The sequence below is a fragment of the Hylobates moloch genome, unplaced genomic scaffold (genome assembly GCF_009828535.3).
Source record: "Hylobates moloch isolate HMO894 unplaced genomic scaffold, HMol_V3 SCAFFOLD_19, whole genome shotgun sequence".
Lineage (NCBI taxonomy): Eukaryota > Metazoa > Chordata > Mammalia > Primates > Hylobatidae > Hylobates > Hylobates moloch.
Genome location: NW_026652294.1, coordinates 61,076,230 through 61,095,830, shown reverse-complemented (window position 1 = coordinate 61,095,830; position 19,601 = coordinate 61,076,230). Strand labels below are relative to the sequence as shown.

Here is a 19,601-nt window from a genome sequence, read left to right as displayed (position 1 = left end):
GAAAGAATAAGAGATATAAACACACTGTTCTAAGAGGGATAGGTACATTTTGATATATTTACTAGATTTCATTATAGACTGGAGCTTATTTAGACTGATTCTGTAACCTTCCAGAGGTCCAAGGATTTGCCCAAGCAGAGCCCAGATCACCTGATTTATGTTCTTTACACTATATCGAACTGTAGTAAATTCACATCAGAAACTGTGATAGTCTATCTGAAGTGCCTAGCATGATGCTTGCCATACAGTAAATTTCAACAAATAATAGTTTCTCATGCCCTTCCCTTCTTGGAAAGTCAATTTTTTTTTCGTAAACTGAATTACAATTTCAAGTGAATCACCAGCTGTACATGTGAATACATTTCTATTCCAGAAATATTCTGTCATGATAATTGATGGGTTGAAAATACTTTGTGACCTACAGCACTTTAAGTTGGAGTGTCCCTTGCCTATCAGTAGATTATTGGATAGTTTGAATCAACAAGCATTTAAATATACCAGAGTCATGCCATGTTCTATTCTGTTTGTAATGAACAATTACTCGTTAGTTATCTGCTGACAAGTCAGATTTTGGATTATTAGGTTTTGTGTTATCTCACGAGAGTCACCTGTAAATGATTCTTTTATATAACACCGTCTTATTTTTCACTTTAATTGCTTTTACTCCCATATTAGCCCCTACTTTGAGCTCCACTGTGAAGGTAGAAATTAAATATTTCTGAATTACTGTGCAATATATAAATATAGCTATATCTTCCGTAGTATCTATAAATTAAATTTTAAAGAGCATGGATTTAAATATTTCTACTTTGAGATGACAGACTATTCTTTGTTGAATCTAATTCTACTGATATTACTCCAGATTTATTCAGTATCTAATAGTATAAACAAGTTCATATAAATTTCGTTAACACCAGTGTTTTTATTTTTTTTCTTTAGGAAATTGAAAAAACAAAAATTGATGCTGAAAATGACAAGGAATGGATGTTGTACATTCAGAAACTTCTTGAAGGACAGGTATTTCATTTTTCTGTTTCATATATTAAGCTTCCGAATAAGAATTCCAAGCCTTACATTTTCACCAGATGTCTAACTTTTTGTAAACACTTCCCCATTGTTTACTTCTGTTAGGTAAAGAAGTATTCCAATAGGTAGAAAAGAAAGTTAACCCTCTATTTGTACTTTTGGACTTAACAAATGAAACAAATGCCTTGGGATGGAGCCAACATGGGTCTTAGCAAATGCATTAATTAAATTATTGAGTCAACCTCTGTGCTTGCTAGACTGAAAAGGATCCATTCTCTCAGACCTCTTAGGAAAAGAGATTCTTTATTATGTGTCTTTAAAGTTAGTAGTTGATATGGACACCTGAGGAGATCATGGGTTTCAGTGACCTTTTACTATGGACCTGTTTCCAGTCAATTCATGTTTTCCTCACAGCCAGACAGCTGTTTATTACTGTGTCTTCCCGCATTCTCTACAATATTTTCTACTGAGACCTCGAGCAGCTTGTTAGTGGGAAGTAAATATTGATTTGGCATCCTGTCAATGCAGAAAGAATGAAAAAATTTCCACCAGAGGCCCCTCAAACATTTTCCTATCGACATTTTCTGGGCCGAGTGGAAAGCTGCATAGAGGATGACAAGGCCAAGACGAGTTGAAATCCCTGAGGGGTCTATTGAGACTGCTGCTGTGACCTGTGTGATACTTTTTCTTCCCTTTCAAGTATTTTTTTAATACACATATAGTCTGCTGGGATGCGCCCCTCTTGTAAGTGATCAAGGGCAGTTTATTGGCAGGTGAGAGCCCTGCTTTTCTAGTCATAGCCAGCTTTTGTTTTGACATCACTGACAGCATGTAATGTATTCTAAAACTTTTTCATTGTAGTTCTTTTGGCTCAACCTAATTGTTTATTTTTTAAACGGACTGGAATAAATAAAAGCCAAAACATGTTTGTCAAAATACCCCAAAAATTGTCTTGTGATTTTTGGAAAGTCATTGTAAATGCTTCTGTGTAAAGGTTAAAAATAGAAACTGATATTAAATGCAATTATTTTACATTTATATTAACAAGTATCAGTTTCTGTGTTTTTAGTAAAGTCGAGAATAAGTAAATACTATATAAACTATTCATGTTAGTATCAGTTTGATATATTTTTGAAACATTGTCTGGAATCACTTTAATAACAATAGGTGATTAAAAATCATTTGCTTAAAGTTGTTTAAGTGTAGATGTGCAGGTGCTAGACAAAGCTATTTACACTGACTACTTGCTTTTGAGAACAGAGGCCATCCTTAATCATGTGGTACGCCCAGAACCTAGCTCAGTGGCTGGCACATCAAAGAATTCAATAATGATTGTAATGAGGTTTTTCTTTTCAACTTGAAAATGATAAAAATAAACTTTTAAATGACTTTTTAAAGTGTTCACTTTGTAAACATGGCCTGTATTTATTTGAATTAGAAATTTTATCATAATTATGGCTATAAAAATAATAATAATAAATCTGTACGTGTAAAGCTTTGTTAAATTTTACTAAAACTGTACTGACACTAGACCTGAGTTTTTTTGGTTAACACGTGGAGAGGTATATACATACATTCTACATTAGCTGAATGTATGCTTATTCTGTCCAGTAAGTATAAGAAAATTCTGTTGAAAATGGCATCAGACTGCTTAATACTGCAGCTTGATATAGTGCCTTTTTGTGCCACTGAGCCTGGACTCTGGAATATAATTGCCAGGCTGTATTGATTTAATTGCCCAGGTTTATTTGTGGACTCCTAATTATTGACTGGAGGTAAATTTAATGGAGCAGCCTTTATGAACACTGGGAAACCGCTGCTGTTGCTGTTATACATAATGAACTGCATCATGTGCCTTTAGATCATTTTTCAAGCTAATTTTATTCCACTGTGACAGTATGATAACATTTAAAAAGTCAAAGACTTTTTATTTTTATTACTGACATAGGTGGTTTTGCTGATGTCTTTGAATTTTGTGAGTGAAAAAATAGGTACTTCATTGGTTGCACTTGAATGTCGCTTTATAATTACACCCAAGAGAAAAATCTATAAAACAGAAAACATCTTTTTTTTAGCCTACTTTTCTTCTCTCTCAATCCAAGCAATTATATTTGTCCTGAATTTTAGAAAAGGTTTTCTTTGCCCACCATTTTTTTTTCAGAGTCTGAGTTACGCTCAGGATTGTATGGGCAAACGTGTAAATATGTTCATTCATACATTTTGTTTAGTTTATGGCTTATTGCTCCTTGGATATGAGCTTACATCATCTTCACATTGTGGAATAACTGAAGACATTTTCTAAAAATTACTAATGAGTCCAATATTGATTTTTTTATTCAAATATTTTGATAAAGTTATTGGAAAACCTCTCTTAAGTATGTCCTCTCTGTGTGTTGGGTGCTGTATGTGATCGAATCCTGAGATTATCAGGGTGAATCTGGCCCTGTGATTTTGTCTTTTGTTTGATTGGGCCACAGAATTGCTTTCTGTTAAAAAAAATAATTTTTTTTCTGCTTTTGTTTGATAGAATGTCATATTGATAAAATATTCGCCACAAAATAAAAAGCTGTTCTTCCATGTGGTAATGTGGAACTAATAATAATATGATACCTACTGCTGTTGTTAGCTACAAGTGCATGAAAACTAAAAGGTCTAAAATTTTAACTTATATATATTTGATACAGAACTCAGATATATGCCATTATTTGAAGTAGTTGTGATGCTATTGGTAATTTTTTATATTTGACATTTATCTGCACCTTACCTTTGTCCCCAGAGATTTCTAGTAATAAGAACCACGCTGAAAAAATCTTACTAAGTCTACTTTTATCTTTCTATGGCATAGCTACCTTTAATTTCTTTGAACATTTTTATTTGTATAAATCTCTCTTTTCACATTGATATATTTTTTGAAACTTATAATTTATGGCAGAGACAAACAAGCAAATTGATAATTAAAGTAGTATGGGAGAAACCACCAAAATTAGTTTGTCTGTAGTTTAGGGAGTGGGAGAAAAGATAGAAATAGGAAAAGTAGGCTGGGACCAAATTATAAAAGCTTTTGAGCAGGATCGGGATGTAATCAGAGTTGTGCTTTAGAAAGATGCTTAAGAGCAACATTGTAGGATGGTTGGAGAGAGGAGACTGGGAGCAAAAAGGTGTTCTAGGTAAGGGGCAGTGAGAGTCTGGATGTGGCCTGGCCATAGTATTAGAAAGGCTGGAGACAGATTGTGATCTGCATTATAATGAGTGAATAGATAGCAGTAATGAGATTAGATGAAAGGGGTCTGGGTGGAAACCAAAAGATGGGTGAGTTTAATATACTACATGAGGAGAGAAAGATAATGATATCTTTGGAGGTTTACGGAACAAAAAAGGTAAGGCAGTTTTAGTTAAACAAAAGAAGTAAAGCCAGGCATAAAATGTTATATACTTTATGATTCCATTCATACAAAATGTAAAAATAGGCAAATTTATAGACAGTATGTCTGTGGTTGCCAGAGGCTGGGGGGATATACAGAGTGACTGCTTACGGATAGAATTTCTCTGAGGATGATGAAAATGCTCTGGAATTACTAGTGATGGCTACACAATTTTGCGAATGTACTAAAAACCAATGATTTATACACTTTAAAATGGTGAGTTTTGCTATGTGAATTATATCTCCACTTAAAACAGTTAACTCCTTGATAATGGAAAATATTACAAAAAGAAAAAAAATACATTTAAAAGTAAATTTAATAAATTGCTTATTTCACATGTGTTGTGCCCCCCACCAATAGCAGAGATTTCTTTAAATGCAATTAAACTTGAATTCTGTCTAGTGGCTGTAAATATGAGTAAATGATATAAATATTTTTATTTCAAACTCAGTAGTTTCTTTTCATTTGGCACATAAGGAGATGTCCTACCTTTATACTCTAATTGGTCTTACCTGTTCACATATCCAAACAAGGAGTCAGTTTTTTAAACTTTACCCACTAACAGACAGTGTTTATCTGTTCTGCCCATTCTGATCCCCCAAATTAAAATTATAATAAAGGTCATTTTTAGGCCTTTATGATACCTACAGCAGTCCTTTGTACTTGTGACTTTATAAAGGCAATGAAAATAATTAGTGGAAATTAAGCTGAGCCTGTGCTCTGGAATCATTAAAAAATATATATATGAGTACCTTCTACATGCCAGGTATTGTTTCAGGTTTGGAGAATATGGCAGTGAATAAAAGAGATAAAAACTCACTACTCTTATAGAATTTACACTTCTGGGGATGGAGGACAATAAATAGTTAAAATGTATAAACTATGAAATTTACTAGGTAGTTAACTGGAGTAGAATTATGGGTAGATATATTAAAATATGTATATATGTATAAAACAAATAATACATAGTTATAACCAGAGTGTGGATCTTTACTAAGATTCTATAAATACCCTTAGACATGAATGGCTAGAAAATGTGTCCTTGATTTATGGTGTGTTGCTTTATTCTTTGTTATTTGCTAATCCTTTTTTAGGTTTCATTTTGTCCGTTTTAGTCCACTTTGTGTAGATTATTTTCTTCTATTGGAACGATATAAAAAATTCTGTCTTTTTGCCATCAGTTTTTGAGAATTTAAAGTACAGACTTTGATCAGTGGCTTTTCTTTACCTTTAAATATCCCCGTTCCTATTAGTTGCTTCAGATCTTGCAAATGCTGAAATTTAAAATGGCTAACTTTCCCCAGTGTCCTCTCTGCAAAATATGCTTACCTTCTATAGAATGCCTTGCAGTGTGGCAGTGGGAAGGGTTTTATAAATCTCCCTGGCTTTTGTAAATAGAATATACTACTAGCCTGAAGGTTAACTGAAAGTTTCTCCTTGCAACTCTGAAGCCATTTACTCTGTGGTTATTTCCTGTGTTGCACTTATAACAAATGCATTCACAAACTGACATACTCACACACTCACTCTGTCTCATCCATATAAGCCTACACACTCAGTAACCCACACAGAATTAATCCTCACATTTAGATGAAGTAGCAAGAGTTTAAAATTCTCTACTCACAGCCTTGCTGTTTTTTTTTTTTTTAATTTAACAAAGTAAGCCTACTTTCGTATCACTAGAATGTGATTACAGTTAAAAGGATCCTTTTTTTTATTATTGTATTTTAAGTTTTAGGGTACATGTGCACAATGTGCAGGTTTGTTACATATGTATCCATGTGCCATGCTGGTGTGCTGCACCCATTAACTCGTCATTTAGCATTAGGTGTATCTCCTAATGCTATCCCTCCCCCCTCCCCCCACCCCACAACAGTCCCCGGAGTGTGATGTTCCCCTTCCTGTGTCCATGTGTTCTCATTGTTCAATTCCCACCTATGAGTGAGAACATGCGGTGTTTGGTTTTTTGTCCTTGCGATAGTTTACTGAGAATGATGATTTCCAGTTTCATCCATGTCCCTACAAAGGACACGAACTCATCATTTTTTATGGCTGCATAGTATTCCATGGTGTATATGTGCCACATTTTCTTAATCCAGTCTATCGTTGTTGGACATTTGGGTTGGTTCCAAGTCTTTGCTATTGTGAATAGTGCCGCAATAAACATAACGTGTGCATGTGTCTTTAAAATAATTAAATTTATTTGAATCTACAATATCAGTTTTTTCTTGTAACTCTTTTTTCTTTTTTCTCATTTTATTGTTTTCTTCATATAGTTTTATCTCCTCTAATATATATTCTTGTGCTATAAGAAAACAAAGAAGTTTATAACCAGTATTCTAAAATTAAGTCTCAACCAAATATAAAAAGATTTCTGTCTGGAAATTCTTTATTAACAGCTAATTCAATTGCCGTATATATTTGAAGTTAGCAGTACTATTTATTCAACAAACTTTTATCGAGTGCTGATAGTATGTAAAAGTGCTAGTCGGCATGGGAAATAAATGGGACAATTCATGTCTTTAAAAAGCTTAAACTCTAAAGTAGGAAATTAATAAGTGTTAGGATGCAGAGAAAATTGTACACTTGTATGTTGCTAATGATAATGTAGAAAGGTGCTGTTATTGTGGAAAACGCTATGGCTGTTCCTCCACACATTAAGCATAGAGTTACCATATTATCCAGTAATTCTGCCTTGGGGTATATCTCCAAAAGAATTGAAAGCAGGAACTCAAACAGATATTCGTACACCAATGCTCATAACAGCATTGTTGACAATAGCCAAATGATGGAAATGATCCAAATGCCCACCAATGAATGAACGGATAAACAAAATGTGGTTTATGCGTACAGTTTATTATTCAGCCTTAAAAAGGCATGAAGTACTGAAATATGCTACAATATGGATGAACCTTGAAGACGTTATGCTAAGTGAAATAAGTCAAACACAAAAGGACAAATACTCTGATTCCACTTATTTGAGATTAGTCAAGTTCATAGAGGTAGAAAGTAGAATGGTGGTTGTCAAGGGCTGGTGAAACGAGGGGAATGGGGAGTTATTGTTTAATATATGTGGAATTTCAGTTTGGAAAGATGAAAAAGTCCTAGAGATAGAGGTGGTGATGGTTACACAACAACATGAATGTAATTAATGCCACTGAGTAAGTGACTTAAAAATGATTCAAATGATAAAATGTTCATTTCTATAACATAAAACAATTTAAAAAATCTAAAGTAGGATTTATAGTCACTATATGTGGGGACACAGGTAATATTCATTTCCATTATGATTTCCAAAACATTAGGAAGCTCTTATTAATATAAGAGCCAAATTAATGTAGTCAAATATAGTATGGAACAGTTTTGCCTTCTAGATAGACAAGTACCTTGAGAGCACAGTGAGTAATCTTTTACCCCCATACCATGCTAAGGGAAAACAAAAAGTCAGTAAATTGTGCCCTAAAAATATGGATTACCCGGAGAAGCATTAAAATGACTCTTACTCTTGCACCTTGAAAAGCCCATCCTATGTCACCTCATTCTGTTTTTTGTGATTTTCGAGGGATATTAGCAAGAACATTTTTCATCTAGATTTAGAACTAGATTTTTCCTTGGCTGCAGAAAATAGAACAAGATACATGAAGCACAATGGGTAATAAAATCAAAACCCCATACTTAAAATGTTTGCATTGTAAAATATCTAAGCCAACCACTCTTCCAGAGCATGAGCTCTGCCTTGTGGAATAATAGGAAACTGAGTTACTGCTGAAGAAATCCATTTTTGGCATCACGTGCCTGGGATTCATTCAGTTTTTCCTTATATTGACCAGAACTCTCTCCACACAGTAAACTTACAATGGCTTATAGTCAGAAGACCTGGGGTTGCATTCTCTCTCACCCTAGCATGAGAAGAAGTTAGCTCCAGGCAAGTAACTAAAGCCTCTTTAATTCAATATCTTCAACTATAAGATAGAAAAAATACCACCTGACAGATTTGGAATGATAAAATAATGCATGCCAAAATGCATTGTCCCTTGTAAAAGTGTTTTGTCACCCTTAAAAACAATAATAACTGTTTGAGGCCTGGCGAAAATATATGGAAAATTACTCAAACTTAGTAGCTAGTGATTTCTTGTGTTTAATTATTTTTAATTTATTTTAAAAGCATATCTTTTTGCTAGATTTGTTACTAGTCTCCCCAGAAGATGCCTAACCCATTGCCTACTATAGAATAAATACAGTCATCACTGCGTGAGGACATTTTGGCCAATGACAGACCACACTATACGGTGGTGTCCCCATAAGATGATAATGAAGCTGAAAATGTTGTTTTAATTAACTTTTATTTTATGTGCAGGTTATTATATAGGTAAACTCATGTCGTGGGGGTTTGTTGTATAGATTATTTCATCAACCAGGTACTAAGCCTAGTACCTAATAGTTATTTTTTTCTGATCCTGTCCCTCCTCCCACCCTCTACCCTTAAATAGGCCCCAGGGTCTGTTGTTCCCCTTCTTTGTGTCCATATGTTCTCATCATTTAGCTCCCACTTATAAGTGAGAATAGGCAGTATTTGGTTTTCTGTTCCTGTGTTAGTTTGCTAAGGATATAATGGAGCTGAAAAATTCTTATCAACAAGTGACACTGTAACCATCCTAAAGTTGTAGCACAACACATTACTCTTGTTTGTGGTGATGCTGATGTAAACCTGCTGTGCTGCCACCCATAGAAAAGTACGGCATATACAATTATGTACCACACATAATACTCAATAATGATAATAAATGTCTGTTACTAGTTTATGTATTTACTATACCATACTTTATTTTTTTTTTTTTTTTTTGGTCATAGAGTCTCACTCTATCTCCCAGGCTGGAGTGCAATGGGGCGATCTTGGCTCACCAAAACCTCCACCTGACAGGCTCAAGCAGTTCTGCCTCAGCCTCCTGAGTAGCTGGGACTATAGGTGCACGCCACCATGCCCGGCTAATTTTTTTTTTTATCTTTTGCAGAGATTGGGTTTCGCCATGTTGCTCAGGCCAGTCTCCAACTCCTGAGCTCAGGTGATCTGCCTGCCTCAGCCTCTCAAAGTGCTGGGATTACAGATGTGAGCCACTGTGCCCAGCCTACTATGCCATACATTTTATCATTATTTTAGAGTGTCCTCTTCTACTTATTAAAAAAAAAAAAACTTAACTGTAAAACAGCCTAAGGCAGGTCCTTCAGGAGGTATTCCAGAAGAAGGCATTGTTGACATAGAAGGTGACAGCTCCGTGTGTGTTATTGTCCCTGAAGGCCTTCCAGTGGGACAAGATGTGGAGGTGGAAGACAGGGATAGTGACGACCCTGACCCTATGTAGGCCCAGGGTAATGTGTGTGTGTGTGTCTTATTCTTTAATTAAAACGTTTAAAAATAAAAAAATAGAAAATTATTTGTCTCCTTACAGAATAAGGGTATAAAAATGTTTTTATACAGCTGTACAGTATGTTTATGTTTTAAGCTAAGTATTCTTCCAAGAGTCAAAAATTAAAGCTTACAAAGTAAAGTTACAGTAAGCTAAGGTTAATTTATTATTGAAGAAAGAAAAAGGTTTTTTAATACACTTAGTGAAGCCTAAGTATACAGTGTTTATAAAATCTACGGTAGTGTACAGTAGCATATAGTAATGTCCTAGGCCTTCACATTTACCCACCACTCACTCACTGACTCGCCCAGAGCAACTTCCAGTCCCACAGGCTCCATTCGTGGTAAGTGTCCTATTCAGGGGTACCATTTTATAAATTCTTCTATACCATATTTTTACTATGCCTTTCCTGTGTTTAGATATACTAATACTTATGACTGTGTTACATTTGCCTACAATATTTAGTACAGTAACATGCAGTAACAGGTTTCTAGCCTAGGAGCAATAGGCCATAGCGTATTGCCTAGGTGTGTAACAGGCTATACCATCTAGGTTTGGACAACGACAAAATGGCCTAACAATGTATTTCTCAAAATGCATCCCTATTGCTAAGTGATGCATAACTGCATTTGTTGAGTGCTTTCCTTGAGGAAGTATAATTCACTATCCACATTCATCCAGATTCTGGAGCAACATATTTAAATCAACATTGAGTGACACAGTGATGAATAAAAGACTGAATAATTCAATTCTCTTTTGGATCCTTCCCCATCCCTTTATTTTTCCTACCTGTACTATTAAGTGTTCTCTTAATCATTTCAGGCTGTTATCACAGAATACCATAGACTGGGAAACATTTATTTTTCACATTTCTGGGGTCTGGGAAGTCCAAGATCAGGCATTAGCCATAGGAGCATTCTTCCTGTTTTGTAGATTGTGGTCTTCTCATTGTATCCTCACATAGCAGAGAGAGCAAGAGGGCGAGTAAGCTCTCCTGTCTCTTTTTATAAGGGTACTAATCCCATTCAGGATGCTTCCATCCTCATGACCTAATTACCTCCCGAAGCCCTTATCTCTTCATACCATCAATTGCGGTTTAGGATTTCAACATACAAATTTTGGGGGAACACAAGCATTTAGTTAATAATAAGGGTCTACCTGCTAAATACTTTTTATATCAGTTAAGCCTTCTTTTCCTGAACTCGGAGTTTGTATCCATGTGATAAACATTGGTATTCACACCTAGCCCTATTTAGCCCCCAAATTATTTCTTTAATGTCTACATAAAAAGGGACTCCTTGTTACAGTGGACTGTAGACTCTTAAAGCATTATCTCTAGCGTGTGTATCTCACCTAGTCATGAAGGAATATACAAGGAATGGACATATCCCCTTAAAGTATATATACTACACAGTTCCTGGCGTTTGAGAACAAAGTCAGTCATATTAGGATAGTCCGAATACCAGTATTAAGATGTATTTGTCATTATGTGTGCTGGCTTCGTGAGAAGACAACTAGGACTTCAAAAAGGTCTTGCAGGGGGTTGGAGAAGGTGGGGTAAGGTAGTAATGTGTCAGGCTTTGTGTAAGACCAATATCTAAACAATTCATAGGGGTCCAAACTGATGTCCAAGGGAGCTTAGGGAATTCCATTCCTTTTTGTGCTGGTATCATTGCCCAAAGCATTATCTTAAAGGTGAAGGCACAGCAGTAGTCTCTGATCTATGAGAATACTGGGCATCAGTTAGGGAAAAGTGACTTGACAGGAGTGGAAAATGAGAGAGGGGAAGAAACTCCCAGCTGCTGAGGAACCAGTGACAAGGGGTTAGCTCTGTCTAGGCAAGTTTTGGGGATGAGAATTACAGTGTCACACAGGAACCGGACAAGAAGCCTACTCACAGCCTAGAGGTGCTTCTGGGTTTGAAGGAAAGTCTATAGCTAACTTAAATTTCTCTTCTATCTTAGATAACTTACCATAGCCCTAAAGAACTTGCTGGCAGTTCATTTTACTAAATCCTGAAGTAACTTACCAAGTGTCTCCCCAGCCGCAAGGACTTTATAAATAGAATAGATCACCCATTTGCTTTAAGTGTTACAGAAGCACTCCTTGAGGCTTTTTTCTTCATTCTGTCTTACAACTTCTAGAGTAAGGTTCAAAATTAAGGAGAAAAAAACTATAGCCTTCAACAGAGTTTGAAAGCAGCAGGCACAGCCTTCTCTGTCCATTTTTAGCAGAACTCCAAGAGTTCTTTATATCTGTTAGGATATGCAGCAGAAATAGAAACAACCATTTAGGAGATGTGACTCAAAATTCAGCGCCAAATTTAAATTATAAATACATTGTTCTTTCTGATAGCATTCTTGATTATTTTAACAAGTTCAGTCTTTAACTGCAAGATAATAGAGTGGATGCTAACTGCTCAGATTTGTGTGTGTGCTTGTATGTATGTATATGTATGTAAATAAATGCATATACCAAATGTTGCACCTTTAATTTTATAATAAACTACATTATCCTATCTTACTAAGGTCTCATTAAGTCAGATTTTAAGAGCAGACATAATTCATAAAATTTTATATTCTTCACTTTCAATGTGACTCTAGATAGAAGTCAAATTTTATCTTACAAGAAATATCTTTTTGGTCATGGTCTTCAAACAGAAAACAAGAATAAAAATGGCCAAATTGTTAATTTTATCCTTTATACTTAAAAATTATCCTTATTTCCATTTTTTCTTTCGATACAAAAGAGTTTCAATTTTATATTAAGAGTATATTCCCATTAATGCTGATGTAGTAAGTTATTTTTATGTTTTGCAATCATTTAAGCTTTGCTATTTTTCTAAGGTAGTTCTCAAGCATCTGCAGTCATCATTTATATCATTTATATGTCACCTCTAAAGTAAGCCACAATTTGTAAGTGTGAGTAATAAATTTAAGATTGTGATAGTTGCATACCAGTTCCTAAAGGTAAACTTCTGTAGGTGTTTATATGTCAGAGAAGCAAAAATCTGTGTGAAATCAGGGGAGATCCCTCCAGTAATGGAAATCACTCTTTGCAGCAGGAACAGCCAGAATGACTAGGAAGATCTGCCTTAACACTACCTATAGACCGAGGCAAACTTTGTCAGATATCCCCGTTAAATTTCTATGCCAAGAAATTTCACTCAGTATGAAATCTTCACCTGTCCATTTTTCTCTTTATGCTGAAGAGTTCAAACGTGTAACTCTGCACTGATATGCCCAGGAGTATAATTTCTCCTTCTTTATCCAAGAGAGAAAAAGAAATCATGCAAACTCTCTGGACTTTGTAATCCCTGGCAAATACCATCGGAGATGAAACCCACAGCAGCATCATGTTGGTTTGTTGTTTCGGATGTATTTGATAGGGTGCAAGAAGATCTTTGCTGTGGTCAGTCAGATTGCCACTTCTATCCAACTCTAAAATCCTATTAGTAAAAAGGCAGCTGTGCCTGTCTGTACCTCAGAGATTTCTAAGGGAGACATAGCCCGTTCCGGAATGCATATAAAGATAATATAATTAACTATAAACTCCTTGTGTGAAATAAATATGCATTAATCTGGACTTCAAAGTAGAAGGTTTGGGTCTCTTGTTCTTAGTGTTTTTAAAACATTTTGTACTTAAAAAAATATGGCAAACAAATGAGCAGACCATGTGAATTTTTAAAGTGCTTTCCGAGGCATGTTGTATTTTAAGTACGGTTTCTATCTTAACTCTAACCAACCTAGAGCTACATGCTGAGAACTGATGCTCATGTGGTACTGTAAGATTTTGAAGAGCTTTCTTGAATCACTGAAGATTAAATTATGTTCCATCTGACTTTCAGGTTAACTATAATTTATGATGTTTAAGAATTAGCGTGATATAAGTAATAACTCTCAATTAACCAAAATAGCCAGTTAACTTGAAAATTCCACTCTTAGCCATTTTTATAAACAAAATCTTTTGGTAATTCATTCTAGACTAAGCAGAATTGTTTTGTGTACAATCAATGGAAAATGTTTGCTAAATAAATGAATAGTATAAACTTGGTAAGAGAGGTAATTTTTAAAACCAAAAGTGTTAGTGCATTCATTATTTGAACACATATTGAATCTGTTCCATAAACCAAGAACTATTTGTAAAGCAGGAAGGAACAGCTACTTAAATTTTCTTAAATTGACAGTTACTTTAAATTGTTGTATTTATTTGAAAACAGTAAGTATATTTTACGAACTGTTTTGTAGTTGTGACTTTTTCCTAGTCTTCCTCTAAATTTGTTTCAATTATTAACTATTTTATCATATTTTCTGTTATAAAATTACCTTAATTATGACTGAGCCTTATGTATTTAAAAAATAATTTTTGAAAGACCTCTTTGAAAGCTGAATTTACAGTTAGCAATAAACCATAAGGTATAAACAGCAAGTAGAGTGAGCACTGGGTTTAGAGGAAAATATTGTCAATTGGTTCATAGAAAGGGAAAATAGAAAAATTGAATTAAAATAAAAAATTTAAATCTCACACTAGTAAGCTATATGAAATTTTGTCTAAAATTATGTAATGACAAATAATATGATTCTTCTGAACTATTATAGACAAATAGGTTCCTGCAAGGGCAGTAGATGTACGCATACTATGCATTTTGAAATCCAAAATATGTTAGCCTCTATAAAAAGCTTAAAGGAAGCTTATAATCTAATAAAACAGGATTGGCATACAGTTGTGTTTAACTTTGAGGCTTTTAGTTTCATTGGGAGCCAGAGCAAGAGAATAATGGGAGTTGGTAATAAATTCGTAAATGGACTTCCCATTCCACATTGGAGGGTTTCTGGAAGAGTTATTTGAGCTTGACTTTTTAAAGGTAATGTCCATGTTGAAAATTGTTCAGATTGCAAGATAATAAGAGTAGATTTAGATTTAAATTTGAAAATGAAATTTGCAAACAATATGATTAATGCCAACACATTGTGGACTGGTGAAAGGTCTGCCACATTGTTACACAGGAAATGATATAACCAGCATGTTCCCCAAACTGTGTTTCATGGACCACTATTTTAGCCTGATAAATAGACCATGAGAACAGGATGGACAAGTGAATTTAGAAATAGGATATTATATTGCCCTCTTGGAGAAACAAGTGCCTGTTAGCCTTTTAAAGACTCTTAAGAGGTAGAAGTTTGGTTTGTTTCCCAAATGTATTTGATTAGAGAACAATTTTAGAAAATGAAACACTTCTGCCTTGTTTCCACCAGTAAGGGATGGGAAATTACTCCCTTCTTGTATCTTCCTTTTAGATAGGAATGCATGTAGTACTGAGTGACATCATTTAAATGAAAGTTGCCCAGTAGTCTTGTCATTTTTTTGTGCATTTCTTTCACACCTAAAATTAATGCTCTCAAGGTTTAAATTTTTATTTGTAAAACTGGCATCTTTGTCCAATGTAATTCTTTTTTACATCCAAGGAAAGCAATTTGTCAAAATTAAAGCATACTGCTTTTATCATTATCCTCCATAAGAGAACTGATCATATTCTTTTTTCTTATTTCTAAGATATGCTTTTCCCACTTCTTCACATTCCTGAAATTGGGATGCATATGCAGTATGAGTGTGTTTGATGTGGTGGGTTTTTCCCCCTAGAAAAGCTGTTTTAAAGTCAATGTATATGTCTTCTATTCATCTGTATCTTAAAACTGAAGAAATGTGCTCTTTTGGTATCTTATACTTTCTTTAGTGGTAAGTTTCAAGTAAGACAAATATGTGAAGCTCCTGTGTTTCTAGGGAACAGACACAGACTCAGGCTACCTTAAGGAGAAGGCAGATTACTATAAACATAAGAAGGGACTTAAACTAGAATGCTCTTTGGGTCTGAAGCAGTTTTCTGGATCAGCTGTGGTCTCTATTTCTCTTCCATGGCTAATGTGGTCTATTTTTTTTTGTCTGTCTGCTCTTTAGTTCTACTACCACAGCCAGTCTTTTCTCTTTTCTCCAGTCCAAATTTAGCAAAGAGCCATTCTGATTGGTTTAATTATAGACACCTTAGTGGAGCATAGCTGAGGACACAGACAAAGGCCGTCAGGCCATCTTGGGTCAGATGCCGACAGTGATACTGTTAGTGGTCCATCCTAGCACAAAAATGGGCCTGATGCTACTGCCCTGCAGGGAAGGGGGCTGGGCATGCTAAGCATTCCCATTAATATATTCAGGGAAACAGAAGTAGTCTATCCCTGGTTTATCTAAAGGACAAGTCCAAGAAAAGACTTAACTTCTTAATTATGACAGACCTCTTATGTGAGGCTATGTAGCTGAGAATAAGGATAAGAGAAATTTCTAGGATTCAGAAGTAACTGGGGCTGCATTTCAGATTGTCTTTTACTTACCACCTATAACTGTATAACTGTATTGGATGAGTTGGAGTTCTACAGGCAACTCAGTGAAGCAGAGGGAACAATAAAACTTGACCAGAAAAGTTATATAAATTATGAAATTTAAAAATGTGGTCTACATTTCATAAACTCAGCAGTTTGCAACATGTGTATTACACTTTGATATGCCAAACAACTTTTCTATAACAACTTAATCAATGGGTATACTTTTGCCATTTTTTCCTCTGAAGTTTTTACTCTACAATTCTTGAGATGTTCGGCTCTATCGCAGACATGTGGATTGATGGTTCTCTCTCATTCTTTTATGAGTGATGAACATACAGTACTACTTCTGTGGGCCTGTGTGCCCTAGAGATGACTGTAACCTGCTATTGATCAGCTGATTGAAGATAAATGGCTTAGCTGCTTGTATTGCAGATTACATCATTAACATGGTCAGTAAACCATGAATTGTTCAATAAGGCGTTTATCTTTTTTCATTTTACTTCTGCTCTTTTATCATTTTTATTAGAAGAGACAAAATTACCCACACTAACCAGCAAGATCAGTAGAAAAGAGATCCAGTAGGTACCATTATGGCTGCAAGGTTGCAGACATCTAACTTCTAATGGTTTAATGATATTTAGTATGTTTTTGAACTGAAGAAAATATAGAGTTTTAATAATCTTTTTTGTGTTTCTTTTACAGCTTCCTTTTGCCTCATATTTACTAGAAGCAGTACTGGAAAAAATAAATGAAAAAAAGAAACTAGTTGAAGGATATTTCACAATTATGAAAGATATTAGATGATATTAAAATGGAGAGCTTTATTGCAAATGTGAAAGCTTTTTATGTGGTGTGATTGGAATATATGCATTGCAATCCTGACACAGTATCTGCTCCAACTATCAGTAGTCAGGTTCAATACCAAAATAAGAAGTCTCTGAAAATAATTAATTGCTGAACAAGTGAAACTAATTAAGTACATAGCCATTTAAAAGGAAATAGTGTAGTATTTGATTGTCAAATACAAATATTGCCACAAATCAGTGCAAACTTAAAAATGATTTTCCTTCTAGTGCATTAAAAGAAACTGAACAGGCTTGGCACACACAAACTGGCCTGAGCATAAGAAGAAAAAGTATCAACTAAGGATTTAATGTTTTAAGTTTCATGAAGAAACTAGACTTTTTACATAAAACTGCTATAGATGGCCATAAGTGGTCCAGGGAGCAACAGATTTGTAGTATGAGCAAATATAAAATGAAGCATCATAACTTGAGCATTTATTGAAATAAATTGTGTGGTCCAATTGAATCTGTTCTCATTGATGTGCTGGTTTATGTAGAAGATACTGTGTATTTCTACAACTATTTGGCAAAAACAAAAACATTTTCTTCTCTCTCTGAACTTCATAATACTATACGTTGTGTAGTCATATAAATTTGCAGGGGACCACAAACCCAGTGTATAAAATTGGCTCTATTTAGCAGAACTACTACTGTGGTCAACTAATTAAAGTTACATTCTTAACCAGGATGTCATCCTTACTTAGATTCCTGAACATTCCCACCTCATTTCACCTCTTCACCGTGTTCCTGCCATACCCTTTTTGTTCCTCTAATTCACTAAACTGGTGCCTGCCTCCCACATTTGCCCTTGGTCTTCTCTCTTTCTAGAATACTCTGCACTCAACTTTCCTCATGGCTGGCGCCTTCTTATCATTCAGGTCCACCTTCCCCGGTCCCTCAGAGACACGTTCTCTGACCAGCTTACTATTTTATTTCCTCATAGCACAAAATTATCTATCTGTTCATGTATTTGTTTTCTTGTTTATTTTCTTCTTTTCCCTCTTTAGTATGTAGGTCCCATGAGATTAAGGCAAGGGTTGGCAGATTATAGCCTGCAGGATGAATCTGGCCTGCCACCTGTTTTGTATGGCCCACAAGCTAAGAATGTTTTTGTCTTATTAAATGGTTTTAAAAAAATCAAAAGGAGAATAATATTTTGTAGCATGTGAAAATTATATAAAATTCAAATTTTGGTGTTCGTCAATAAAGTTTTATTGGAACACAGTGATGCTCATTCATTTCTGTACTGTTTATGGCTGCTTTCACACTACATGAGTGTAGCTGAGTAGTAGTTAACAGAAGAGACTGTGCTTCTCTACTGCTTGGAATGCTAGAAATAAAAATGACACAGTTACAACTTGACAGAATTTTAGGTGACACAAATACTGCCTTACCGCAATTAAAAAAAAATACCAGTACACACTTTTCATGTCAAAACAGGAAAAGAAGAAAGAAATGACCATCAAATGTCACACACTTAAGGCACAATGAAGTGCGGAGTTTGTTACTGAATTGGATGGTGAAGCATTGTGTTTATTATGTGATGACACTATATACCCAAAGAATGCAATTAAAACATTACCATACTAAGCATTCATCACAATATTCCCAACTCACAGGAAAGCACGAGTAATAAAAAATTACAAACTTAAAATGTAATACCTCATTGCAGCAGAATTTTGTTACAAAGATAAAAATGAGACTGCTAGTATGACCTTGATACCAAGACTAAACAAAGACAGTGTACAAAAAAAGAAAATGTGGTAGACTGAGAAATGGCCCCTGAAGATGTTCACTCTTTAGTCCCCGAAACCTGTGAATGTGTTACCTTATATGTCAAAAGGAAATTTGCAAATATGATTAAGTCAAGGATCTTGAATGAGAAGATTATCTTGGATTACCGATGTGAGCCTGATGAAACCACAAGTGCTCTTATGAGAGGGAGGCAGGAAGAGTCAGAGAGAGAGAATAATGTTACCAGAGAGGTGGAAAGAGAAATTTGAAGATGCTGCAGTACTGGCTTAAAATATGGAGGAATGGGCCATGAGCCAAAGAATGTGGATGGCCCTTGGAGACCAGAAAAGGCAAGGAAACAGATTCTTCCTAGAGCCTTGGGGAAAGCTCAGTCCTGTCAGCACCTTGACTTTACCCCAGTGAAACTGATTTTGGACATCTAGAACTGTAAGATAATACGTTTTATATAATCTAAGCCACTAAGTTTGTGGTACTTTGTGACTGCAACAATAGAAAACAAATAGAATTTGCCAGAAATCTGTTTAGAAGTTTTGCATCTGTGTTCATGAAGGATATTGGTCATAAGATACACAATCAAGGCTGGTTCAATATTCAGAAATCAATCAGTGTAAACCACCATATTAACGGGCTAAAAATACCACAGGATCATAAAATTTGACATAGAAAAAGCATGTGACAGAAATTGGCACTCATTTATTTAAAAAAAACTCAGAAAACTAGAAATAGGAACTTCTTAATTTGATAAGACCATCTTTTAAAAGCCTACAGCTAACATCG

The 19,601-nt window shown here is 35.0% G+C and overlaps 1 protein-coding gene across 3 annotated transcripts in view; it reads left to right on the top strand.

Annotated features, from left to right (window-relative positions):
- Positions 1 to 18,156, top strand: part of CNTLN (centlein) — a 370,084-nt gene extending 351,928 nt beyond the window's left edge. For all 3 annotated transcript variants that reach the window (XM_058431391.1, XM_058431390.1, XM_058431389.1), the window contains 2 exons: positions 940 to 1,017; positions 16,927 to 18,156. In XM_058431391.1, coding sequence (XP_058287374.1) covers positions 940 to 1,017; positions 16,927 to 17,028 — 180 coding nt within the window. In that variant the 3' untranslated portion in view covers positions 17,029 to 18,156. The remainder of the gene's footprint in view (positions 1 to 939; positions 1,018 to 16,926) is intronic.
- Positions 18,157 to 19,601: the final 1,445 nt, after the last annotated feature.